Source organism: Cheilinus undulatus, linkage group 16 (genome assembly GCF_018320785.1).
Source record: "Cheilinus undulatus linkage group 16, ASM1832078v1, whole genome shotgun sequence".
NCBI classification, from domain to species: Eukaryota; Metazoa; Chordata; class Actinopteri; order Labriformes; family Labridae; genus Cheilinus; species Cheilinus undulatus.
In genome coordinates, this window is record NC_054880.1 from 44,544,058 (window position 1) to 44,564,435 (window position 20,378).

Genomic DNA, 20,378 nt, shown 5'->3' on the forward strand with positions numbered 1-20,378 from the left:
TTCACACACTTAAATATCAGTTTTGACAGTATTTATTATTAACAATACATTAAAGATCAAATAAAACTCAGTTTCAGGAGACTTACAGTAAATTGTCTCAACACGGGTCTCATGACATGTAACACAATGATCATCATAAAACATCATGCTGATGGGAGAGCATCAGCAGGAAGTGACTTAAAGGTCACATATTATGCAAAAATCACTTTTTCAGGCTTTTCTAAGGATTTTCCCCTCATGATGTCATGCGAGGAGTTAGCCCCCACCCCCAGGTCATTTCATAGAAAGTTCCACTCCTCTCCTGATCAGGAGAGCCATACCCATTAAAGCCACATCCATTTCCTGAGAGGGGCGGAGTCAGACAGCTCATTAACATTTAAAGCCACAGACACAGAAACAGCTTGTTCTGAGCAGGGCTGAAACAGAGGGTTGTTAGACGTGCAACAATCCAATACTAGAGTGTTTTTTCAGCGACAAACTTCATAGGCATGTTATGGGGACCTCTGAGACCGATATAAACTTGTCTTAAAGACCCAGTAAAGAGAAATCCAAAGTTTTTGTCTTAACACACTACACTGTAAGAAAAAATTAGTTGAGCTTACTTAAAAAAATTATGGAAAGTCGTTGCCTCAAAAATAACAAGTAAACTACACTTGACTTTTGTGAGTTAAAAAAACTTGTTTGTTAGTAGTGTGCAGTTCTTGTTCTACTTGAACTATTTAAGTATTCACTACTAGTTTAAAATCAATTATTTTAAGTTTTCACAACTGAGATTCAAATGTTAATTTAAGTTTGCAGGACTTAGCCTAGATCATCTACTTTGAGTGTGTAATACTTAACAGTTTTAGTGCATTGTAAACTCAGATAAGTTAATAGCACTCAAAATATCTTACATAACTGATTACCTTAGAACATCAGCTAGTACAAAAGTTTTGTAAGTCATCATTTCACCTAAGGTGGACTATCTTGGGCCACCATTTGCAACAATGGCTATTGGTGACCCACTTCATCAATGATAGTGTGCCATATAACTTACACTGATGCTGATAACAGTATCAGTGTCCCCTATGGGCAGGACATGTTTAATTGAGACAGCAACTTCACTCGTGGTGCATTTTATTTATTTATCTTATTTCACCTTTTTTTAACCAGGAGAAAACCTCATTAAGATTAAAAATCTCTTTTTCAAAAGTGTCCTGGCAAAGACAGCTGCAGCAAACAGAGTGCATAAAGGTTTAGTGCCCAAAGGCATTCTGGGAAAACTGCAGATTTGCCACAACTCAAATAATGTGAGTTATAACAAAAAATACTTAAATTGTTTGAGTACTGTTCACTTAAAACTGAAATAAGTTCTATCAGCTCATAAAAATAGAGTTGAAATCACTGTTTTGGATTTTTAAGTTAACACAACTTAATAACACCCCCTTTTTACTAAATTTTTTTAAACTAAGTAAACTTAAGTAAATCAAGCCCTTTTGCAGTTATGGCCAAGAAGTACAATTAACTTGTTTATAATAAGTATTTAGAACAGGTTAAGAAGAACTGAGTAATTTCAACTCAATGTTTATGAGTAAAATGGATGTTGCTTTTTACAGTGTAGATATGTTGGAATATGGTTGCTGTAAATATGTGAAAACACTGAGATCCACATGTGACTGAATTTTGGATTGGGACTGTTAGAAAGTTTTTCTCCTGTTTCCTGGCTGGGTTTAATGTGGGCGGGGCTAATATGTGGGCTCATGATGTCACGAACCCACAATGCTGGATAACCCCGCCCCCAGCACGACTATATAAAATCACTTGGGAAAGTGAAATTAGGGAAGTTTTATTTCACTGAAATTTGACCTAGGGGTTCATAACACAGTGACCTGTCATACAACAAACCTAAAAACAGATCTATTTTCACTTTACAGGGTCTTTAAAGGGGTAAAATATGTGGCCTTTAAGAAAACAGTTTAAACGAGGGCATAAGAAGGTTCAGCTTGAACACCAGTCGGCACACCTCAATGAATGAACCTACTGAGGAGATGCAACCCCAGCAGACTTTTTTCTGCTCTCTTTCTCATTCCTCTGCAGCACACACCCGACAGTATTAATACATGGATTAAAAAAATAAATCCAAGTTTTCATTTAAATTGAGAGGGACCCAACTACAGTAAAGATGGCTGACATGGGCGTCGCTATACATCCAATCCATGCCGGAAGTCCCAAGCGGAAGTTTCTTCTTTGTGTTGGACTCAGCTGCCAGTGTTTGTCAGTCTTTATCGCGCCTAAGCCTAACCCTAACCCTTGGTGCTGGATCTCAAATATATCACCTTCCCCCATGCCTTACCCTGAACCTGACCACTCGGGTTTTAATGCCTAAGCCTAACCTTAGACGTACGGACTTCCGGTTGAGACTTCCGGTATGGATTGGATGTATGTCGGCCATCTTGTCTGCAGCAAGGTACTCTTGTTTAAACTGAGCACTAAAGAGCCACATGCTGCTCAAGAGCCGTGGGTCGAGTATCACTAATCTATACATCTAGCAGAAATCATGATGGTGTGGTGCATTCCTTAAGTACTTTCATCAGTGTTTTTACTGTAGTTAATGGTGGGGGGCTTAAGAATATTCTAGGGTAGCTTCAGCCCCTCTAAAAGGCCGAACGACGTCCCACGATTGTGATGCAGTAAGGTAAAGCTCTACCTGGCTGTCAGCTGCTTTCAGATTAGCTGGTGCTAGTTTTGTGTTTTGGACATGTCGTAAAGATGTTAAAAACATGAGGATAGTGGACTGGTGTGGACTGTGTTGGACTTTGTAGTGGTGGCTCTCTGTGTGTTTATTTTACTTTATGGTTTTTGGAGTATTGCAGCTGGTTGTAATCTACTCACCTGATGCTGGCAGAATACCCAAAAGAAGAAGGTTGTCCTGTAAAAACGAGGTGAAAGGTACCTCCTTTCTTTGATTATATAATGCTGGAAAAACCCAAGGTGACAGTAAAACACCATGAGGGATGGCTCTAACTATATTCCCCATGTTTAATGTTTAATCTGCAGGCTTCCCTAGATAATGCCAAAGATAATAAACTTGTTTTAACGTCTCCATGAGCAACACTTAGCCATCACTTCTGCTCTCAGAACAGCAGTGTAACATCTTTGTCATATCTGCTGCACCATGAGGTTGCTACTCCCTAACCCTGGGCTCGATAGTAGGATCCCTTCCTACGAGGATCTGGAGAGGAGAGAGGAGGAGGAGGCTGGGGACAGACCTCAGTGGGACAACAAAGCCCAGTACATCCTGACCTGTGTGGGCTTCTGCATCGGGATAGGCAATGTTTGGAGATTCCCCTACCTGTGTCAAAGTCATGGAGGAGGTGAGCTCAAAAGGGACGTATTTATAATGATCCAGCGGTGTTTTTGTACGAATGCTTGCTTTAAAAAGTGTTTCTGGCATATTCAACACTTTTTGCAATTTATTTTTTAATTTTAAATAAAATCCCACTTGAGGAACTTGTATCGGCAGCACACACATAAGAATATCTTTGCGTATAATCGAACTTTGTGCTTATTTGTGTTTAGAATAATGTGTGAGTCTTCAGGCGATGCATAAATTCAAAAAGGCTTTTATTTTTCACTTTTATTTAGATCAAAAAGAATCTTATTCTCAAGATTTACTAAACAACTGAGGTTGGGAGTGATTATCTCCTCAAAAAAAATTAGGACAGACAATATTAACAAACCATACACTGGTCTTTATATATATATATATATATATATATATATATGTGTGTGTGTGTGTGTGTGTGTGTGTGTGTGTGCAGTTAATCACAGTTAATCTCCCCTTTTAGTTGCATTTTGAAATTCCACTTTTTGGCATATTTAACTGTTCTTTATTCTTCATTTTGTCTTAAACTAAGGGTAATTAAGCTTGTTTGAATCCAGACCTGCTTTAATAAAATAAATAAATAAATAAATAAAATAAGAAACTTGTGCAGACTGCAGGTAGTGACATAAACTTGGCCGGAAAAAATACAATATATTTGATATATAAAAAAATATTGTTAAGGACTGCAAATGAAATAAGGGAAGATTGAGGGAGGGAAATGTGTGATGACAGAAGGTTTAGATAATGTTTGACTTGTCCTCCTGTCTGTGAGGTTTTTCCTGTCGGATAAGACATTAAGCTGCAGTTGTGTATTATTTTACATCACTGTGGCTGCAGGGAGATGTTGCAGTGGCTCAACCAAAGTGTGCAGAAAGGAGCAACAAAGAATGAGATTGATGCAAGCAGTTTTAATGCATCTGTAGACTCAAATCAGATTGAAATTAATGCATTAATGCTGACAGTTCTAATATTTGTAATTCTGATGATTGCTGGTGATTCTACCAATCATACCTTTGCAGGTGCATTTATTATTCTCTACCTGATCCTGCTGGTGCTGGAAGGAATGCCTCTCCTCCTGATGGAGTTTGCCATTGGCCAGCGTCTCAGGAAAGGAAGTGTGGGAGTTTGGAGGGCCATCAACCCTTATTTGACTGGTATTGGTAAGCAAAGTAGCCAACAGAGCAACAAGGAATGTGAAACATATCTGTGCCTGCAAGTTGGGAATCAGCTGATGGTTCTTTCCACCCAGGTATTGGCTCCATGCTGGTGTCCTTATTGATCGGACTGTACTACAACACCTTAATAGCCTGGATCATGTGGTATCTCTTCAATTCCTTTCAAAACCCACTGCCGTGGTCCCAGTGCCCTCTCAATGAAAATGGGACAGGTACCTGAAAGTATACACATTTCCTTAAGCCAGTGTTACTCAACGTGTGGTTCTGGAGCCTCATGTGGCTCTTCAGTGATGATTTGTGGCTCTTCTATGTCTAAATTTGAAATATTATTCCCCCAGAAAACCTTAAAAAGGGAAACTTTGACCTCAGAAATGATCCATTCCAAGTCACATTAATCAGTTACTTTCCCACACTTATAAAGAAGGCTTTAATTTTATTCTTTGTTTGTATATTTCCATTGCCCTTATTTGCATTTTTTTGTCCCTTATTTCAATTTTTTGCCACTTTAAATCAATTTTTGCTGCTTTTAGCCTATTTTCCCACTACTTCTTGCTACTTTTTTCCCAATTTTAACACGTATATCCTGCTTTTTGCTGTTTACAATATCCCCCCCCTCTTTTTTTAACCACTTTTTGCCCATTTAAATGCCTTTTGCCCATTTTGCCACCTTTTCACTGATTTTTGCCAATTTTAGTCACTTTTCACTAATTTTTTGCTACATATTTGACGCTTTTCGACAATTTTGCAACCTGTAACTGATGTTTTTGTCACTTTTCACCCATTTTTGCCACTTGGCTCCACATTTTTGCCCAGTTTTTGTCATTTTTTACCTATTTTACCATTTTTTTGCCCCTTATTTCCAATTTTGTCACTTTAAATCAACTTTTTAGCCCATTTTGCCACTACTTTTGTTACTTTTCCCCCATTTCTGCCACGTATATCCTGCTTTTTGCAATTTGCACCCCCCCCCCTTTGTTTTGTGCTAATTTTTGCCCATTTTGCCACCTTTTCGCTACTTTTTGCCCATTTTACTCACTTTTCACTCACTTTTGGCCATATCTTTGCTGCTTTTAACCATTCTCCCACTACTTTTTGCTACTTTTTTCCCAATTTTAACACGAATATCCTACATTTTTGCTCCTTGCAATCTTTTGCCCCTTCTTTGCCACCTTTTACCCATTTTTGCCACCTTTTTGCTGCTTCTTGCCTATTTAAGTCACTTTTCATTCATTTTTTGCTTCCTTTTTGCTGCTTTTTGCTGATTTTGCCACCTTTAACTGATGTTTCGTCACTTCTCACCCATTTTTGCCACTTTTCTCCACATTATTGCTCAGTTTTTGTCATTTTATGCCTTTTTTACCCTTTTTACAGTTTGCCTCTTTGGTGGAGCAGGGTTGAGTAACACTGTCTTAACCATCAAAATGCCATTCATGAACATAAGACAACTGTTTCTGCCCCTGTAGGCTTTGTCCCAGAGTGTCAGAGGAGCTCAACTATGGATTACTACTTTTACAGAGTGACTCTGAATACTTCAACCTCTATAGCGGATTCTGGAGGGATTCACTGGCCCATAGTAGTCTGCCTGCTAGCTGCCTGGACGGTCATCTGTATCTGCTACATACGAGGGATCAACACTTCAGGCAAGGTCTGTCGAATTTCCCACAAACGAGGTTTTATGAATCACCTCTGTAAATTATTTCATGATTTAAAGCATTTTCTTGTCACCTCAGGCGGTGTACGTCACAGCCATCCTGCCCTACATCGTGCTGGCCATCTTTCTTGTCCGAGGACTGACTCTCAAAGGAGCACTGAGTGGAATAAAATACCTTTTCACACCAGATGTATGGGTGTAAACCTCCATCATATAATAGTTGATCTATTTATCACAAAACAAAGGGAAATGTCACAGTGTATGCCTCACTCTTTCAGATTGCTGAGCTGACCAAACCGACAACTTGGCTGGATGCAGGCGCCCAAGTGTTTTATGCCTTCAGCTTAGCATGGGGGGGACTGATTTCCTTTTCAAGCTACAACCCTGTTCAGTAAGACAGAGTTTATGGGAGCCCCGCTGTGTCTCATGCTCAGCCTTTGTCTAATTTTTTTTACCTTTTCTCTTCCCTCAAGCAACAACTGTTTGAAAGACGCTATGATCCTGACAGCCATCACCGGCTTCACTTCGATCTACGCTGCCACAGTCACCTACACCATCATTGGCTTCAGGGCCACAGAGAATTATGACAACTGTATCAGTGAGTGAGTGAATGTCTCTCCCTACTCATGTCTTAAAGGTCACATATTACGCAAAATACACTTTTTCAGGCTTTTCTCACAAAAACATGTGGCCCTGGGCTGTCCACAATCCCCCCGAGTACCATAAAAATCCCCCCCCCCCCCCCACCTTTCAGAAAATGTGTGCTGAAACAAGCCGTTCTCAGATTTTCCCCTCATGATGTCATGTGGGGAGTTAGCCCCGCCCCCAGGTTTAATTGGCCTTCCCTGCTTGAAAGAAAGTTATGCTCTCCTCTTCTGTCCTCCTCTCAGCTGAGAATCAGGAGAGCCACATCCATTAAGCCACACCCATTTCCCTAGAGGGGCGGAGCCAGACAGCTCATTAACATTTAAAGCCACAGACACTGAAACAGCTCATTCTGAGCAGGGCTGAAACAGAGGACATGAAAAAATCCAACACTAGTGTTTTTTCAGCAACAAACTTCACAGCCATGTTTTGGGGACCTCTGAGATCAATATAAACTTGTCTTTAAAGGGTTAAATAAGTGACCTTTAAATACTAGTCCAAATTCAACTGTATACTTTGCAGGTTGAAGGGAATTCAATGGTGCACTTTGCAACTAAAGACTAATGTCTGAAAGACTGTTCAGACTTTTCCCTGACATGTTTTCTTTTCAGTAACATCCTGACTCTATTAAATGCGTTCGACCTTCCTGAAGACAGCATCACTACAAGCAGCTATGATGCAGCCTTTACTCATCTCAACAGCACCTATCCTGATGTTATTCTTGGATTAGACATAAAAACCTGTGACATGCAGATATTTCTGAGTGAGGTGACTACAATGCAAGCTATTCCTCCTACGTTACCACTGCAAATCCAGATTGCATCTGTTGTTCCTTGATCCTAACCATTGTTTATGTTTTTAGGGAGTGGAGGGAACTGGTCTGGCCTTCATTGTGTTTACAGAAGCTATAACAAAAATGCCTGGCTCCCCAGCCTGGTCTGTTCTCTTCTTCTTGATGCTCTTTTGCTTGGGAGTCTCTACTTTATTTGGTAACATTGAGGGTGTCGTGGTCCCGCTGAAAGATCTGAAAATTTTGCCCCACAAATGGCCCCAAGAAGCAGTAACTGGTACACGTATAAAAGTCCATCAGCACATAACACACTGATAATGCAAACCCAGGTAAATATATCCCCTTATCTTTAAAATGTATGTGTTTTGTGCATGTGTGTTTCAGGAGTAACATGTGTTATCGCCTTCATCATCTCCCTCCTGTTTGCACAGCATTCTGGGTTTTATTGGGTAACCCTCTTTGACAACTTTGCCGGATCTGTTCCACTGCTGACGATTGGGTTTTTTGAGATGATAGCTGTTGTTTACATCTACGGCATAGACAGGTGAGTCAGATCATCCACGTTCAGGACGTTATACCTTCACTATTGCAGCTCACCATTTAAGTAACGGCAAATAACACACGTACTACTGTTTGAGTTTGAACAAGCTGGGAACGATCGACAAACAAAATGTTGCAGACAGAGGTGAAGCCAGGAAGATAGGACCCAGGTACACACCTTTACCCCTGTGCCCTCCTCAAATTTACTATCCTCTGGACACCTTCAAAGAAAAAATGTACACTGTAACTGCCATTAAATCAGCATACATCTATATTTTTTTCTACTTTTTTTTCATAAATCTCTCTGACAACTTCAGACCTGTTTAAATCTACCAAATATTAAATAATTTTCAAGATTTTAACCCTTTAAATGCCAGTTTGATTATGTGAAATATTTGATTTTTTACTAAAAAACAGAAAAAGTGAATTATTTCCATTTAATAAATAGTAGAAAGAAGGGGCTTTGGTGCTGATGACAGTCTTAGATGGGTCAAAGATTAGAAACAAAGTTGATTTGATTGCGCTTGTATTTTTTTTGTAGTGCCAGCTATAACATTAAGGCACCCTCTGGACACCTTCGAGGCAAAAATGCACACGTACATGAAACCTGCCATTTAATCAGCATACATCTATATTTATTTCTACTTTTTCATAAATCTCTTGAACAACTTCTGACTTGCTCAAAACTACAAAAAATCAAATAATTCTCGGAATTTTAACCCTTTTAATGCCAGTTTGATGATTTGAAATATTTCATTTTTGACTGCAAAAAACACAAAAAGGGGATTATTTTCCATAAAATTAATAGTAGAAAGAAGGGGCTTTGGTGCTGATGAGAGTCTTGGATGGGTCAAAGATTAGAAACAAAATTGATTTGATTGCATTAATAATTTTTATGTAATGCCAGGAATACCCTCTTGACACCATCGAGGCAAAAATGCCCCCATTGACTTCCATTAAAACCACGTTTTTTAATCTCACTGTCATTGCAGTATAAAATCATGCATTCTTTAATGTCAGCATTTCAATGTGAAGAAACAGAGTGAAAATTGACATTTTTACCGTATTCCACCAGATTCAACCGTTCACTCATGGTAGGACCATGCAGGAAATTCTTGTATTTTTGCCAGTTACAGTTGAAACCAGAAGTTTACATACACTGTATAAAAAGGCACATAAACTTTTTTTTCTCACCATCTAACATTAAATCAGATTAAACTTCTCCTGTTTTTGGTCAGTTAGGATTACCAAAATTATTTCTATTTGCTAAATTTTAGAATAATGAGAAAATGATTTTTTTTTAGACAATTTTTATGACTTTCTTTAAAGTCAGAAGTTTACATACACTAAGATTACTATGCCTTTAAACAATTTGGGAAAGCCCAGATGATGATGTCATGTCTTTGGAAGCCTCTGATAGGTTTATTGACAACATTAGAGTTAATTAGAGGCACACCTGTGGATGTATTTTAAGGCACACCTGAAACACACTGCTTCTTTGTGTAACATCATGGGAAAATCAAAAGAAATCAGCCAAGATATCAGGAAGAGAATTGTGGACTTACACAAGTCTGGTTCATCCTTGGGTGCAATTTCCAGATGCCTGAAGGTGCCACGTTCATCTGTTCAAACAATTATACGCAAGTATAAACACCATGGGAATGTCCAGCCATCATACCGCTCAGGAAGGAGACGGGTTCTGTGTCCCAGAGATGAACGTGCTTTGGTCTGAAAAGTGCATCTCAACCCAAGAACAAAAGCAAAAGACCTTGTGAAGATGCTGGCTGAAGCTGGTAAGAGTGTATCATTATCAACAGTCAAACGAGTCCTGTACCCACATGGGCTGAAAGGCCACTCTCCCAGGAAGAAGCCATTACTCCAAAAGAAACATAAAAAAGCCAGATTACAGTTTGCAAATGCACACAGGGACAAAGACCTTAATTTTTGAAGACATGTTCTGTGGTCTGACAAAACTAAAACTGAACTTTTTGGCCATAATGACCATCGTTACATTTGGAGAAAAAAGGGGGAAGCTTGCAAGCCTGAGAACACCATCCCAACTGTGAAACATGGGGGTGGCAGCATCATGTTGTGGGGTTGTTTTGCTGCAGGAGGGACTGGTGCACTTCACAAAATAGATGGCATCATGAGGAAAGAACATTATGTGGAAATACTGAAGCAACATCTCAAGACATCAGCCAGGAAGTTAAAGCTTGGGCGCAAATGGGTTTTCCAAATGGACAATGACCCTAAGCACACTGCCAAACTGGTTACAAAGTGGCTTAAGGATAACAAAGTCAATGTTTTGGAGTGGCCATCACAAAGCCCTGATCTCAATCCCATTGCAAATTTATGGGCAGAGCTGAAAAGGCATGTGTGAGCAAGGCAGCCTACAAACTTGGTTCAGTTACACCAGTTCTGCCAGGAGGAATGGGCCAAAATTCCTGCAAACTATTGTGAGAAGCTTGTGGAAGCATATCCAAAACATTTGACCCAAGTCATACAGTTTAAAGGCAATGCTACCAAATACTAATGAAATGTATGTAAACTTCTGACTCTCAAGAAAATAATAAAAAAAATGTCTAAAAAATGATCTCTCTCATTATTCTGGCATTTAGCAAATAGAAATAATTTTGGTAATCCTAATTGACCAAAAACAGGAAAAGTTAAATCTGATTTAATGTTAGACGGTGAGAAAAAAAAGTTTATGTGCCTTTTTATATAGTGTATGTAAACTTCTGGTTTCAACTGTATATTATGGAGAGTTTTGTGTAAGTTTAAAAGGGTTACAACTCCGAGAATTACTGAATGTTTGGTAGTTTTGAGCAGGTCTGAAGTTGTTAAAGAGATTTATGAAAAAAAAGTAGAAAAAAATATTGATGAATGCTGATTTAATAATGTTTTTTTTTTTTTTTTTTTTGTACGTGTACCTTTTTTTCTTCGAAGGTGTCCAGCGGGTACAAAATTCACTGAGAGAGTATGAATGACATGTAAGAGTAAAACACGTTGGATTTCAAAAATTTAACTAGAAAGAAAAGTTCCTGTAAAAATGTATGCCACAAGCTGTAAAACTGACAAAATGATCACAAATTAAGAAAAAAAGTGGAGAAAAATGGCCGAAAATGCCCGAGGAGGGCACAAGGGGAGATTTTTTGAGTTTTCAAGCCTCAGGCATGAGCTTTGGCAATCTTCTGAAAAATGTTCTTTTAACTCATAGTCCGTGTTTATTATGAACTCTGTACAAAAATCCTGACGTTTGTGTCTCCAGTGTCCATTTTGGTCCCATCTACTTCCATTATAATTCGATTTGTTTATCCTGGAGCTATTAGAACATATAAACACGCATGCAATACATGCTGGGGGGTTTTCTTATGTATTTTTGTAAAAGTTGTATGTTTTATTATTTTCCATCAGATTGCATAATTTTACCTATTGTGGTCTATGTAGATAAACACTGAGTTTTTAGAATAATGTCAAAAAAGAACCTTTTTTATTTACCTGAGACTTGAAATTATACCCTTGGTTAAAAAAAATTACAAGGTTGAAAAAAATATGAAAATATGATATTGAAATCACTAATATTTGTATTTTTCCCATCTATAACACCTGGGATTCCCATGACAGAGCTTGGCACAAAAGGGGTTAAGAATTTTCAGACTTATAGATTTTTTATATCTACTATTAGTGGAGTTGTTGGTAAAAGAAAATCAACAAAAACTTTCTGTCAAAATATCAATGTATAAAATCTTCATAGCTTAATGAATGACTTGAGCCATTTTGGTCTAAAAGGACACAAACGGGAGTAAAATTAAAGGCATTCATGCAGGTTAATCGCAATTAATCGTATCCTTTCTATCACATTGAAAAATCCCACTATTTTGCATTTAAGACTGTTTTTACATATTTTTGGATGTTTCTACAGTCTTAAACTCAGAATAATGGATTTACAGTTTTGATACTTACCTGCTTTACAGGTACATAGAAGACTTAACCATGGAAAAAGAAACTTGTCTGTTGACCCATGGCTTCCAAAAATCTTATCAGTTAATCCATGACAAAGGTCGAAGAAAATCCCTCGTACCTCACTCAAGACATTCACAAGAATTGTGGAGGACAAACTAAACCGAATGATTCTAGCCCTGACTACTGCCGGCACAGAGGACATAAAAAAGATGTCTAAAAGTAGAGCTACAATCCAGCTGGAAGTCAAGGGAACAGAGAGGAGGAAGACTGGGCAGAGTAGGAGCCCTGAGGCTGGCTGCCTGGAGGCAGGGAAGAGAGGTAGGAGCTTTAGAGATGCTGAAGCAGAGGAACCAAGGTTGATGGTCAAACAGGGCAGAGACAGAGCAAGTGTCTCAAGACAGCCTGGGAAAGAACCAGCTTGATATAGAAGCTATCAAACAGTCAGAGGAGCTCTGACGGTCGACCTTGATGCCACTAGGTGAGACGGCTTTGGGGGCAAAAAAGAACAGAGGCTGCCCACAAGATCCTGATGGCAGCTTCTCAGTCTGGTTGAAAGCAGAGCAAGCAGAAGCAGAGGATTTTGATATTGATGAGTGAGAAAAAGGGGGACTTTCACAAAAGTTGGGGTGAGCAAGCTTTGTAGTAGACTGGGGGCTTGCAGTTTTAATCTTGCTTGCAGGAAACAAACGGTAAAGGCCAGGCTAGAATCCCTTAAATTTGCTTTCCTTGCTAAGCCATGTGTGCAATGTAAAACCCACAGAGTTGGAATGTTGGGATGAAGACTTTGCACCCCCATATCAGAGGTAGTAAAATGCAATAGGGACAAGATAGTAGCAAGGTATAACCTGGGGGCTGGAACAGGACTATATGAGTGTAAGGCCAAATTATGAGGCGTAGAAAGGGGGAAGGTGGGGCAGTCGTACTGGTTCAGTCCGGGATGATTCAGGAGGGCAGTGTGCATGTGATAGAAACATTCCTCCAGTCGTTAATACCCAGAAAGAGGCTGACAGCAGAAAACAAAGTCAAACACATGGGGTTTTAATCTTTGCAAAGATGGTACAAACGGCACACAGTGATGAGAACGCAGTCATACTAAACTATAATGTCTCTTCATGGAAACTTCCACTCCCTATCTTCAAGGTCACCTGCCTACCTCACTAGGAAGGAATATCATTCAGATTCAGTCAGATAAAGTGGTCCATAGGTGAAGGACAAGAAGGCCACTACAGTCATTTAGATTTAAAAACAAAGTGAAGCATTTTCCAGTTATGTCGAAGGTCTTGTGATCAGGGAGGTAGATGCTGTAAGATAAAGGCTGTAGTCCAGTGGTTTTCAAAGTGAGGCAGGCCTCCCCTGGGGGGTGCCACAGAGCTTCAGAGGAGGCGTGGAACCATAAACCTGAAAAAAGGTGATTTGCTTTGCTAACCTCTGCTGTGCATGGAGCAAAATGGATAGACTTATAGTTACCATGGGGACTATGCTGTAGAGCAGTGTTCCTCAACCCTCAACTACTCAAGCTACAATTTTCACAAGAGGTGAAAAGTGACAAAAACAGCTTGAAGTAGCAATAAAAATAGGTTAAAAGTGGCAAAATGGTCAAAAAGCAGCAAAAAATGAGTGAAAAGGGGTGAAAACGGGGAGAAAAAGTGGGAAAATGGTCAGAAAGCTGCAGAAATGGGTGAGAAGTGACAAAAAAATGAGTGGGACGTGACTTAAATGGGCAAAAAGCAGTCAACAGTGGGAAAAATGGACAAAAAAGACGAAACAAGTGGTATGAAATGGCAAAAGGTAGTTTAAATGGACAAAAAAGTGGCAAAAAATTGTGAAAAATGGCAAAATGGGAAAAAATGGCAAAAAGAAGAGGCAAAAACTGGGGAAAAAAGAAAACAAGTGGTATTTAATGACAAAAGGTAGCTTAAATGGACAAAAAGTTGCAAAAAATGGTTTAAAAAAGAAGTAAAAAATGGGATAAACGATGCAAAATTTGGGAAAATGTGGCAAAAAGATGTCACAAAAATGAGCAAAAAATTGGGGGAAAAAAGGATATTTAATGATGAAAGGTAGCTTAAATGGGCAAAAAGGTGAAAAAGGGGCAAAAAGTGGAAAAAGTGAAAAAAAAATGGGAAAAAGAGGCAAAAAGAAGTTGTTAAATGGCCAAAAAAACATGAAAAAGGAGTATTTAATGGCATGATAACTGAATAAGAGGGAAAGGCAGATGTTTAAGGACATTTGCAGCCCAAAATATCCAAAATATATTAATGTTAAAAATGTTTAAAGATTAGACATAAATGTTTGAAATGGTGTTGTTGTTGTTGTTTTTTTTTTTTTAAATTTGAATCCTTTTTGTGGGTGGGGGTCCACTGAAGGGGAGGCTCACTCTCCCTGCTGTAGTGTATCTCAGAATGCTGAACCTTACACAGATGTCTATGCAAACGCTTGTACAGAAACTTCGAATCATGAGTCAACAGAACAATCTATTTCTATCAGCATGGATGCGTTAACCTGGTGCTCCTGAAACTTTTGTATGGTTTTTGTATGGTTGTGAACAGGTGACTCATAGCTAAAACCTCCCATAGACGGTGTACAGGAAAGGGCAGAGCCTTGGAAAAAGAAACTCAGAGGGTGATTGGATGAATGTTCTGTCTGTCACATCTTTACGGGCCAATCAGCAACAAATCATGTGACGTAGCCACTACCGAGGAGTAATTCCATAGAGAACTGCATATCGTGAACCATGGCGACTGTAGACATGTCAGTACGACTTTTGTGGTTTTTGAAAAGAAAACAACTCACTGCTGTTTCTGTTCTTCTTGAATGAAGAAATGTCGTCATATCTGATAAAACTGGCGCTTTAGCAGCATCCATGCTAATGTCTTCCACCATAATTGCACCAGCCTCTTGTCGCTGCTTTCTTTCCCAGCTGTTGTTGCTGGCTGTTTAAATCATGTTAACTGTTGGATGGCACAGAACTTTTTGAAACTCAACTCAAAATCTGAAATTATATTGTTTAATCCCCAATACTCACAGCCAGCAGCAACAAACATCAAACCCACTGGCAGAAATTTAGGTGTGATATTTATTTGACAACAATCCTACATTTGATCATCACATAAAATCAGTTGTTAAATCTTTCTTCTTTCATTTATGTATCATCTCCAAAATAAAAACAACACTGACTCAACAGGACCTGGAAAAACTCACTCATGCTTTCATCTTTTCCAGATTAGATTATTGTAATCCCCTACTCTGGTATCTCCCATAAATTCCTCTTTCACCTCCGACTGGTACAGAAAGCAGCAGGATCTAGCATCTTTACACTGGCTTCCTGTTAGTTTTAGAATTGATTTTAAGATTTTACTCATTACTTTTAAATCGCTGAAAGGTCTGGCTCCAATCTATATTCAAGAACATTTAACCCCATATGAGCCAACCCGCCAGCCTTAGATCCTCAGGCGGGGGTTGTTCCGAAGTCAAGACTCAAATCTAAAGGTGATAGGGCCTCTACCATCAGGGCCCCTCGACTTTGGAATGACCTGCCCAAGGAGATACGGCATGCAGAATCATTAGCCGGGTTTCCATTACAGTTTTTTGCAAAATAAAAACGATATTTCTTAAATTTTGATGAAGTACAATTGCGCTTTGAATGCGTTTCCATTGAAGGGAGTTTTGGGCATAGGCCTTGCCATTCTCGTAAAATCTCATCTCACGTGAATCCGCTGCAGGGCAGCTTGACACTAAAAACCTGTTGCGTGTTGGTACGGTTTTGGTTACAGCTACGGTGGTTGCCTTGATAATTTTGAACAAAAGACGAAGGAAACAGATGATAGTTCAGAGGTCAAGTCCGTGTGTATGGTAAAAGCCACGCATAAGGGTAGAAGTATGATGTTAAGAAAAGTCTCATCTCTTTTTCTGTCTACCCATACAGCGCCATATTGTCTTGGAGTGACTGATCATGTGACACCGTACGTCACGTCCCGTGACTTGTAAATGCGGATAAAGTGTTTCCATTACACTTTTGCGATATATTTCTATATCGAAACGTCTGAGAAAACCTCCTCATGAAAGTGTAAAACATTTTTAGCTATATTTTAGGGTTTTTTCGAAATTCAGGTGTTTCCATTACCAGTTTAATTGCGCTATTTGATTTTGCGCATTTCCAAATGTAAAGGAAACCCAGCTAATGACATCTTTTAAATCACTTCTTAAAACTCATTTTTATAGGCTTGTTTTTACGTGATGTTGTCGTCTCATTCTTCTTATTTGGTTTTTATCCTTTCACAAATTTTTTACTTTATTTTAGTTTCTAATCATATTTAGTTTCCTCTTGATCTTTTACTCACCTTTACTACCTGTCAACCTAGTTTTAATTCCTTCTCCCTTGGCTGTTTTTCAATCCGCCACTGTCTTCCTCTTTATTGCTTTTATCTCTTTATCACGTCCCTTTTATTGCTGTTATTTGTCAATTTTACTGCTTTACTGTTTTAGAGCTTGTTGTATTCTGCTTTATTTATCCATTTCTGCCCTCTTTATTTACATTTTACTGACTTCTATTGTTTAGCTCTTGTTTTTGTTCTACTCCTCTTTGCTTCTCACGTCTTATATTTCTGTCCTCTCGGTCTCAGCCTGTGTAGCCGGGTTCCTGCACCGCCTGGGTTCCATCTTGGTTCCATTTTTTTTATGGTTCTTGATGTCTGTGTCCTGCCTGCATCCTGATGAGGTCCCCACTGTCTTAGCTGTGTAGTATCACAGGGTGTCTGCACTCTGATTGTCATCTGACATGCCTCAGTTTGCATGGCATCACATGACAAAAAAAAAAGTAAAAGTGCTATACAAAATAAATAAAGTTATTATTACGTCACGACTCTGCCGCGCCTGGAAATACTGCCCCTTGCTTCTGATTGGTCCTGTCGCTCTCTAACCAGGCCCAAACCAGTCAGAAGGGAGCTTTGCAAGATGGATTCGCCAGTGAGAAACACAGAAACGGAGGAATCCGTCTGCTTTTCAAGGCTAACAAAGCAGAGTAACAACGTATAACAGTAAGGCTGCACTGATAAGTTACTGGAGTTAAGATTCTGGTACACGTGGAGTGAGACCAGTTGGTTAAAGGTGAGCTGCTGTGGGGATAATTCAGGGCACATCAGAACAGATGAGAGGGGACAGTTGGAACTGGAGAGTTGCAGGTGACCTTGGGTAGCTGAAATGTTACTCTAGACCAGAGCTTCTCCATCTTTTCAGCCCGCGACCCCCATAATAAAGGTGCCAGAGACCGGGGACCCCCACTGTACCAGAAGGTGGCTGAACACAACCATGTACATTCGAGAATAGTCATGAACAGACAAGGCCGTCTATTGGGGGGGAAATGGGAGAGCTTTCTGGGGCCCAGCCAAACTGGGGACCAGCAAAATCATGGTGGATTGTAAAGTTAAGCTGTAGTATTTTATATTTAACCAGAATAAAAAACACTCCTATCAAAGAATTTAAAAAAAATTCATTTGTGTATAAGTAGCCCTCTTAAAAACAAGAGTACCTTGATGCAGACAAGATGGCCCACATTCATCCAATCCATACCGGAAGTCTCAACCGGAAGTCCGTACGTCTAAGGTTAGGCTTAGGCATTAAACCCTGAATGGTTAGGTTCAGGGTAAGGGGGAAGGTGATATATTTGAGGATCCAGCACAAAGGGTGACAGACTGACAAACACTGGCAGCTGAGTCCAACATGAAGAAGAAACTTCCGCTTGGGATTTCTGGCATGGATTGGATGTATAGCAATGCCCATGTTGGCCATCTTGACTGTAGTTGGGTCCCTCTCCTGAAAAATGCAAATCCTTTTGTTTAAAAGGAAATTAAAAATAGCTAAAATGGGTTAATAATGGCATAAAAATGATGGGAAAGGTGGTGAAATCAGAAATGGTTTAGAAATGCCAAAAATAAGACAATAGTGGCAAAAAAAAAAAAAAAAAAGGCAAAAAAAGTGGGTTAAAGTGGCAAAAATGGGCATATTAAGTGGTAAAAGGGGATTAAAAAGTGGCTGAAATGGAGTTAAAGTGGCAAAAATAGGTGGAAATGTGGTGAAATGGGTTGAAAATTAATATAAGCTGGCAAAAACAGGTTAGCTGAGGCAGAAAAAGTCATAAAATGGCAAAAATGGGCATATCAAATTGTGAAATGTGGTTTAAAAAGTGGTAAAATGGGTTAATAGTGGCAATAATGTGGCAACAGAGCCAACAATAGGCAGAGAGTTGCAAGATTTGGTTTAGAAATGCCAAAAACAGGAAAAAAAAAAGTGTTGGAAAGGGTTTAGAATGGACAAAATGGGTTTTGAATTGCAGAAATATGTTAAAATTGGCAAATTTGTGGGAAAAAGTGATAAAAATGAGTTACAATTAGGCAAAATTGGTGTTTAGTGGCCTTAGTCTAATAAAAAAAAATGATCTTAGTTTTTTAAAGCATCTGAAGACCCCCTCTCAGTGTCTCACGACCCCCAATGGGGTCTTGACCCCAATGTTGAGAACCCCTGCTCTAGAGTAGCAGCAGAGCTACAGATTGTAAAACTAAGATAACTATCACCTAACTTTGCTTCACTGACCATCTCCGTGCCTTTAACACTCTGCCTGGGCGTCACTGTTCCTGTTTGTTGATCAAGCCCTCCATTTTCTTATACTTTTGAAACATCTGGATGTTTCTGTGTTGTTCCTATCTCACCTGAGACAACAGCAGATTTCCTCTGGATAATAAAAGAGAGGGTCTTCTATACTGGAATACATTTTGCAGATTTCGGCCATCAGCCTGCTTCCTGGCTGACTGTTTAACGCTCTGCTTAAACACTCTTGTGTTTCAGGTTCAATGAGGACATCAAGTTCATGATAGGATCCAAGCCCTCCATCTTCTGGCAGGTTTCCTGGAGATTCGTCAGTCCTCTCGTCGTTCTGGTGATTCTAGTTTTTTATCTGGTTACACAGGGCCAAGAGGAGCTCACCTACTTAGTCTGGGATCCCAAATCTGTAAGTACACCAGCTCTGTGATCAGCTATCACACCTGTTTGAAAACGGCTGCTCTCTCGTTCTGTCATTGTTGAACAAGAAAAATATCATTAGATATCAATAATTCAGGAAATGTAGAAGTAACAGACCTTTTTTCTCTCACTGCAGGCCAAGTTTCCGTCTTTGGCATCAGTCTCGTACCCTTCGTGGATAAATGTGGTCATCTTTGTTCTGGCAGGAATCCCCAGTCTTGCAGTGCCTGTTTATGCCGTATGTAGATGGGTCTATGTCTACTGCAAAACCAAAAGTACTCAGAGGGAAAAGATGGTCAACAGTCCTTAACTTTTCAAATCAAGGGAAACTCCAAATAAAGTGTGTTTATTTGCTATAATACTGAGCATCTGGAGGAATTAGAGACTGATACTATGAGGGTTTAAATGTTGTTTTAAGCTTTACTGACTTTGGTTTGGCATCTCCAGGTTAAGATCAAATATTTATTGTTTTTTTATGCAAATTTAAAAACAGGAAAAACATTTTTGCAGCTACCTACACGTAATAACAATAATTATGAAAACTATCACTGTGGAGCCTGTATGTAGCTTTGTAATCCCATCTTTCACAACAGATGGATGCAACTACAACATGCACAACAAATTATTTTACTCACAATTTACTGACAGTTTAGTGAAAGACAAAAGAGTGGATTTAAAATGTCCTTTAAATTCAAAACATATGGTTCCCATACATTTGTACTATTGCTGTAACTTTAAGATTCATTCTTTTATACTTCCATGACTCTGAATAATCTCTGAATAATAATGTGAACAATGAATACGTGCAAATAAAGACTTCTTATGCATTTAACCCTTTGAGCTCTCAGTTGTTCTTCAACCGCTGTGTCCCTGGACTTTTTGTCTTAAAAATCTTGTAAAACATCAACCCTGTGATGCACAGTCAAGCTCTAAACATGCTTTTATTAGGACAGCCTGAGCTTTAAGAATGTGTGTGCTGCAGCAATGTCACTGGATTTTTTTTTTATTATTTTTGGGCATTTTTGTGCCTTTATTAGATAGAGGAGGACAGTGGATAGAGTCGGAAACAGGGTCAAGAGTGGGGGAGAGACATGCGGTAAAGGGCCTCAGGCCGGATTCGAACCCGGGGGACAGTCCTACATGGGACAACATACCGGATACTGAGACTGTAACAGGACTCACTTCAGTAGCTGCTGCAGCAGTTCCCTACACCATCATTAGCTTCAGGGAAATCCT

General features: G+C 39.3%; 1 protein-coding gene across 1 annotated transcript; it reads left to right on the plus strand.

Annotated features, from left to right (window-relative positions):
• Nucleotides 1-3,094: 3,094 nt before the first annotated feature.
• Nucleotides 3,095-19,943, plus strand: LOC121524015 (sodium-dependent neutral amino acid transporter B(0)AT1-like). Its single transcript, XM_041809174.1, has 12 exons — nt 3,095-3,353; nt 4,384-4,524; nt 4,614-4,751; nt 6,003-6,184; nt 6,270-6,380; nt 6,469-6,581; nt 6,664-6,792; nt 7,447-7,603; nt 7,698-7,902; nt 8,010-8,169; nt 18,969-19,131; nt 19,279-19,943. Exons 1-12 carry the CDS (start codon nt 3,155-3,157, stop codon nt 19,450-19,452), a joined length of 1,872 nt encoding a protein of 623 aa, XP_041665108.1. The 5' UTR covers nt 3,095-3,154; the 3' UTR covers nt 19,453-19,943.
• The last annotated feature ends 435 nt before the right edge of the window (nt 19,944-20,378 follow it).

Bases quoted from the DNA above. Each gene is read 5' to 3' on its own strand.
- LOC121524015 (XM_041809174.1), top strand. From the start codon at position 3,155: ATGAGGTTGCTACTCCCTAACCCTGGGCTCGATAGTAGGATCCCTTCC. The intron at 4,525-4,613 runs GTAAGCAAAGTA...CTTTCCACCCAG, and splicing joins CCCTTATTTGACTGGTATTG to GTATTGGCTCCATGCTGGTG. The intron at 6,185-6,269 runs GTCTGTCGAATT...TTGTCACCTCAG, and splicing joins GGATCAACACTTCAGGCAAG to GCGGTGTACGTCACAGCCAT.